General features: G+C 41.3%; 1 protein-coding gene and 1 long non-coding RNA gene across 5 annotated transcripts in view; one reads left to right on the top strand and one right to left on the bottom strand.

Annotated features, from left to right (window-relative positions):
- The window catches only part of LOC116694754 (uncharacterized), a 17,887-nt gene extending 14,064 nt beyond the window's left edge, over positions 1 to 3,823 (top strand). Inside the window, exon 3 of the long non-coding RNA XR_004333264.1 lies at positions 3,814 to 3,823. This is a non-coding gene — a long non-coding RNA (uncharacterized LOC116694754). The remainder of the gene's footprint in view (positions 1 to 3,813) is intronic.
- The window catches only part of tcp11l1 (t-complex 11, testis-specific-like 1), an 11,601-nt gene extending 4,834 nt beyond the window's left edge, over positions 1 to 6,767 (bottom strand). Inside the window, exons 1-6 of one of the 4 annotated variants that reach the window (XM_032524626.1) lie at positions 6,685 to 6,767; positions 5,879 to 6,021; positions 1,980 to 2,112; positions 1,760 to 1,880; positions 1,346 to 1,566; positions 942 to 1,078 (exon numbers count right to left, since the gene is read on the bottom strand). In XM_032524626.1, coding sequence (XP_032380517.1) covers positions 942 to 1,078; positions 1,346 to 1,566; positions 1,760 to 1,880; positions 1,980 to 2,112; positions 5,879 to 6,020 — 754 coding nt within the window. In that variant the 5' untranslated portion in view covers position 6,021; positions 6,685 to 6,767. Of the gene's footprint in view, positions 1 to 941; positions 1,079 to 1,345; positions 1,567 to 1,759; positions 1,881 to 1,979; positions 2,113 to 5,878; positions 6,029 to 6,289; positions 6,309 to 6,420 lie in introns of those variants that run through there. The other 3 variants (XM_032524623.1, XM_032524624.1, XM_032524625.1) reach the window with 3 other exon arrangements.
- Between the last annotated feature and the right edge of the window lie 246 nt (positions 6,768 to 7,013).

Below are 7,013 nucleotides of genomic sequence, written 5' to 3'. Positions count from 1 at the left end.
ATTCAACTGTCACTAAATTTCACTTGAATTTCATGAACCACACCCCATTTTGTTTCAGGGTGGGTAGCTGCATCACTGCAATGCTACAAAGAAAGAAACCATGGTGACATGGAAACATGGTTCTATTTCCAGATGCAAGTTCCAACACAAGTCAAAGCGGCTGAACTTCTCAAGGAAAATATGTATGCAACATAGGCATAAATCCCAGGGGAGTCGGGGGGGGTTCAGGCTATTTTATTCACGTTAGCATTGGATGAAGTTATTCTTCTCTCAACTAGAAAAGATGCTGAGAAATTCATGAATTATTCATTACAAAAAAAATTGCTAGGTTAGTGTAATGTAATGTAACATTAGCTAGCTTGTTTAATAGTTTGTTGGATAGAAATGCACCAACTCCAACTAACGTTAACACAGCGATAAACCGGATGTTATGTGTGTGAACTGATATTGAGGTTAATATTGAACATCTACAGTTGTGTTTTGCTCAATATGAGGTTAAGTGGCAGATCAGTAAGTTTGCTGCAGTTAAGTATATATCCTCTGTCCCAGATGAAACCTAATATTTATGTAGAGGATGCAAGATAATTTTATAATTATAACAATAATATAATTATAATTATGAAATTCCAGTGAAATTTAGTGACAGTTGAATGCTTTATTTGCCACAAAATCTGCACATAGGTTAAACCAAAGTAATTTACTTCCTCTGACTTCTCTCGCATCACATATTTCTGTGTTGACAAATTTTTATATTTATTGTCCCCCCCCCCAACTGTTAAATGACAATTATATTCATGGTGTGTGACATGAGATCTGCAAAGTGTTTCAGCTTGTCCTCTTGTAGGTTTGTATCTACCAATACAAGGCAGTCCAATACGCAATTGTTTTGCATGAAAAAAAATGTATAATATGACTCATTTAATGCAAGAGAGATTACTTACTGGGGTGTTTTTCCAGAAACTCTTGGAACTTGCCCCTCTCAAACTCAACCGATTGTTGCATCAGATGAGGTCTGATGCTGGTCAGGGCAAAGTTAGCCATGTCCACCTTCATCAGGTCCAGCACAGAGAATATAGCCCTAGGACAGAGGATGACAGTGGAAGACAGAGACAGAAATGATATGTCATGAAATGATATCCTCTCACAATGTACCGTTTGAAAATCCAGGTCCAACTGGGCTGGGGTTGAACTTGTTATTCACTTTTATTAAGTCTGCATTAGGTTTAGGGACTTGCTAGCTCATCTCTTATCATCCTCTACAATAACAGCACACCAGAACAAGCTGACTTCTGCACTGTGGACTGGGATGAAATTTCAAGTAAAAAAAAAAAACTAAGAGGCTTACTTGAGCAGAGGCACAATATCGGTGATCTGCTTCAGCTTTTCAATGTCCCCATCTCTGTAGGGGGCGCACAACGAGCCCATCATCCCAACAATGAAGTGGGAAAGCTGACTGATGTCAAGCGCTCCATTCTCAGCCTGTTGCTGGATTAGCGGCAGATCCAGAACCTCATCGATACGGGACCGCAGACGACCGTGGCCAGGCAGCAAGAAAGAAAGCAGTGTCTGGGAGAGCAGGGAAATAGATGATGATATAAGGCAGACAGGAAAAGATTTAGGGAATTAAGCGATAGATATTGTAGTTTGGTGTGGCATATTCACTGATGGTAAAGCTGTGCCGCAATGACATTCAAGTTTTGGAGTCTTCTGGGCTGGTTTATTTCCTGAATACAATTTTTTTTTCGAAAACCTGCCTTACCTCTTTGATCTCAGCCAGCAGTTTGATGGAATGTTCGTACGTTGGCGGATTCTCCTTCAACTGAGCCTCCAAACAATCCCAGAAAGCTTTGTGGACAATCTCCTTCACTTTGCGCTCCAAACTGTACAGGGCCACAGGACTGTTACTTCAACAGCCAAAAAGAACTCATCCAAAAACAGAAAGGCTCGAAATGACAGTGACTGTATCTGATAACGCTCACCTCCCTTCAGGAGGCTCTGCAGGTTTGACTTGAAAAGCAGCATTGACCATTATTTCATGGGCCAAAGCCATGTTGGTGACTCCTTTAGCTGTCTCCATCAGCTCCTCCACAGAGGCAAACCTGGAGGGGCTGGCTGTGAGGGAAATATATCTTTATGTGATTTATTCCAACAAAATTACACATTAAAGTGTATTTCCCTCCAAAAGAAAGAAACCAGAACTTTGATATTGTTGTGGAAAAACCTGAGCTATTGAACTGATTTGAAAATAGAATCCATTATCTCCTACTTTCAAGTGGATTTAGTCTGATTGTAGTAAAAGCAAAGGCACACACCAACTACAAGATGTGTTAATCCCTTCCACTGACCCTGCTGTCAGTGTATCCATAAAGCCCTCTGCTCAACATACCTGCCTTATAGCAGAGTTTATATTCTTGCCCCTCATTGATAATCAAATTTATAACTGCGAGCATGAACAAGAAGTCACAAATTCCCATCTGTCAAGTCTAGCGCTACCCAAATGCAAAATTTGGAAAACACGATAAAAGCCAAAGTGGGAACTATTAGAAAACGTAACATTTTTTAAATCAGAAAAAAATTTATATGACACTGCTACCAAACACTTTGAGTTATATTTGTGTGGTTTCTGGCATTGTGGGATATCTTTTATATTGATATGCTGTATTCCAGGGGTCAGCAACCTTTGGCAGATGTGCCACCATGGCCCTATCTGACTGTAATATCTCAACATTCTAGACAGGAATTTACCATTCAGACGCCATGTATTGTGTTTGCTTTGTCTTCCAGACATATAACAGTGAATGCCAAATGTCTTGTCCACTAAATGTGGTGTGTCTAGGTATAACAATCAAGCAACTACTCTAGAAACGATGCTATTGAACGTAATAATCTCTCTCTGTAAACTGCGACAACCCAGTGACAGATAATGTTGTATGTCAGAGAAACAGCTGTACAGCACTGAATTGCAAGATGACAAAATCAGCATTTTCACCTGTGTAGTGAAATTTAGCAGCTTCACAATCATTGCAAACTGCTTTGCTGATAGCAATTTGATAGTTGTACGTATTGCTGCATCACACCTGACGGTTAGAGTGGGACATGCTCAAGTAATGACAAGATGACGGAGCTATGTTGTTAAAGAGTTAAAACAAACGAGCACAACAGACAGGAAGAGATTATTTGCCAAACCCTGAAGTTGTGTGTATATGGGCGTTTTCACACTGACAGCCTTTAGGGCGTTTTCATACCTGTAGTTCGTTTGCTTCGAATCAGTTGGTGAGTTTGTAAACTTGGAGCGATTTGCACTTGGTTGGTTTGGTTTTTCACTTGGAAAAATACAAGCATACAAAAATGCACCATTACAAATCACGCAAGAACATCCACTACTCTTATTGGTAGGATGTTTCTGGAGGCGGGAGCAAGAAAGTAAATACAGGAACAATGTCCTGTGTTCTGGACTAGTGCATATTTCTTGCATCTCCATGGTACAACCAGCTCATTTCATTAAAATGATCAGACATTGTTTGAAACGTTACTTAGTCTGCTCTGGTCACCGAGACTTCGCTCTGGTCTGCCGGCGTCTATAGTTCGATTCAACCGAACTAAAAGCTGTCGGTGTGAAAACGCCCTTAGTTCGGTTGAAACAAACCGGAGTTTGTTTGCCCCGCTGGTGCGGTTCGTCTTGGCAGGTGAGAATGCGGCAATCAAACTCTGGTGCGCACCAAGAGCGGACCAAACAAGCGTACCGAGACCTGCTTGAAGAGGTGGTCCCGGTACGCTGTCAATCAAACTCTGGAGCGGTTGGTTTGTGGTGAGAACATGATCCGTACTCCAACCGCACCAACCATACAAACTCCACCAGTCTGAACAATGTCTCCAATAGTCAGGTGTGTTTATCAATCTGGGATGCAGCGGAGCAGCAAACTGAAGCAGCTTGCAGTTTCTATCAAAGAAACTGACTGCGGTCAAGCTCGCCGTCCGTCACTCGTATATCTCCTTGGTCAAACCATTGACCGTTAATATATCTAGTGTATGGGTCAAACCATTGACCGTTAATATATCTAGTGTATGGGTCAAACCATTGACCGTTAATATATCTAGTGTATGGGTCAAACCATTGACCGTTAATATATCTAGTGTATGGGTCAAACCATTGACCGTTAATATATCTAGTGTATGGGTCAAACCATTGACCGTTAATATATCTAGTGTATGGGTCAAACCATTGAATGGTAATATATCTAGTATATGGGTTAAACCATTGACCGTTAATATATCTAGTATATGGGTCAAACCATTGACCGTTAATATATCTAGTAGTGTATGGGTCAAACCATTGAACGGTAATATATCTAGTATATTGGTCAAACCATTGACCGTTAATATATCTAGTGTATGGGTCAAACCATTGACCGTTAATATATCTAGTGTATGGGTCAAACCATTGACCGTTAATATATCTAGTATATGGGTAACAACCTTGACCGTAATTATCTAGTGTATGGGTCAAACCATTGACCGTTAATATATCTAGTGTATGGGTCAAACCATTGACCGTTAATATATCTAGTGTATGGGTCAAACCATTGACCGTTAATATATCTAGTATATGGGTCAAACCATTGACCGTTAATATATCTAGTGTATGGGTCAAACCATTGACCGTTAATATATCTAGTGTATGGGTCAAACCATTGACCGTTAATATATCTAGTGTATGGGTCAAACCATTGACCGTTAATATACTAGTATATGGGTCAAACCATTGGACGTAATATATCTAGTATATGGGTAAAACCCATGACCGTTAATTATCTAGTGTATGGGTCAAACACATTGACCGTAAATCTACTAGTGATATGGGTCAACACAACAGTTGAACGTCTGACATAAATCCTAGTATACCGGGTCACACCCCCAACACCACACGACCGCCCAGTAACTAGATCTAGGGTAGGGGTCAAACCATTGAGTGATATATCTAGTGTATGGGTCAAACCATTGACCGTTAATATATCTAGTATATGGGTCAAACCAGCTGCCGCTAAAGTGGGAGACAGAGCAGAGCAAAGTCTCGGTGACCTGAGCAGACGTAACGTCGCTCGCAAAACAATGTCTGATAATTTTAATGAAATGAGCTGGTTTGACCATGGAGATGAAAGACATATGCACTGGTCCAGAACACAGGACCTTGTTCCTGTATTTACTTTCTTGCTCCTGCCTCCAAACAACCGACCAATAACAAGAGTGGATGTTGCGTGATTTGTAATGGTGCATTTTGGTACGCTTGGATTTTTTCAAGTGTGAAACCAAACTCAACTAAACCGACCGAGGGCAAATTTATCCAAGTTAACAAACTCACCACTGATTCGGACCAAAGCAAACGAACTACAGGTGTGAAAACGCCCTGTTGTTGTTTTCCCTCACAAGAACATTGAATTCCTCCTCTTTGTACAATAGGAAAGTAGTTTTTCTTTCCTGTCTGTGCTATATTAATATGTGTGGGTATTTCAGGCCTGTGTAGTGATTTCTAACAAACATAGTGTATATTGTAATTTCCACAATAGGGATCAATGGTATCCATTAAATGAATTACTAAATCTGAGAAGAGACTGAGAAGGAACTGAGCTGGGTAGTTACAGTATGTGATAGGGAGCAGATTGAATCCTAAATGTTTTCACCACAACATGTCTACATGTACTGAGGCCACTTGCAGCAGTAGCTTGGACGTCCTGGGGACAGCTGTCCCACATAAATTCTATTTTGTTTATCCTGGATGCTGGTCGCATTTCTAAAAGCTTTATAAGGATACTCACACATGTACACAATACATTTCTTTATCTGACTTTCTCTTGGGAGTGTTTCTTCCCCTACTACTCACCATGAGGAGTGTTTACCCTGTGTGGGCTCGGAGTTTTTTCTCGGACCCTCTTCCTCACTGTCTCCTCAGGAGCATCCTGTGTCCTCTCCTCCTTCGAGTCCTTGTCTCCTCCACCCTCGCGGTGGTCTCCCTCTTTTGGCATGCTAAGGTACGCAAGATAACAGATAACTTTAGATAAGTTGCAATCAGAAGTTATTTCAAATGCTGTAAAATGCTGAAAGTCAGTCAAATGATTGCAGTGTTTGCGACAAGAGTGTACAGTTGTGTCAGCATTTTTTCAAGCTAGCCATGCAATGTTGCTACATCAATGAACGGCTAATGAACGATAATTTGCTAGGATTTCATGTTACAGTCCCAAAAAAAAAGAAATGAGATGCGGGTTTGTTGTGAACTATTGGACGATGACATCACCTCGACTGAAAGGGGAGGGGAGAGGATTCGGTGTGCCAGTGCGCCGCTAACTGACTCAGGCTGTGATCACGACAGAGGTGAACAGAACACAGCCTCTCTTTACAATCTTACGTGCGGTTAACGTCACTAACCTTGTAAATTAGTCGGCAGCCCCGAGGAAAGAGATGGGTTAACGTTAGCTGTGAAGCTCAATTTATCTACCGTTAGCTTTAGTCTGGGTTAAACAACACCCATAACAACAAAGCCTTCTTATGACGCAGCTAACGTTATTCCTTTATAAGCCGGCCAAAGCAAAATGATCACTGTCACAGAGTTATGAACTACTTCACCACTGCCAGACACCGTTTTCAACAGAAGAAAGGCCTTGTTTCGTAATAAAAACGCTAGCTACTGACTTTGCATCCTTCCTAATGGGTCGCCGCCTCAGATGCTAGATTGCACCAGAAACACGTGTCGACGTCAACACGGGCATACTGCGCATTGCGCAGGCGCGAACACTTGGCCTGACCTGCGTTGGCCAATCATGTAACCAGTGATGTCTACCGGCGATGACTGTCAGCCTGTTTTCTTTAACTGTCTATGGTTTTGCGGCGGATATACCTTTCTTAACACGTACACAAAATAGCATAGACCTATATTATTATGTCTATGCAAAATAGTACAAACAACTATGAGGGTAAAAATTGAAGCACATAACTGCTCAGGAGTTTCTGTAACATCTGAA

This window comes from Etheostoma spectabile, chromosome 8 (assembly GCF_008692095.1).
Source record: "Etheostoma spectabile isolate EspeVRDwgs_2016 chromosome 8, UIUC_Espe_1.0, whole genome shotgun sequence".
NCBI classification, from domain to species: domain Eukaryota; kingdom Metazoa; phylum Chordata; class Actinopteri; order Perciformes; family Percidae; genus Etheostoma; species Etheostoma spectabile.
Note: the sequence above shows the minus strand (reverse complement) of the source record. Positions and strands in the feature narration are given on the sequence as shown.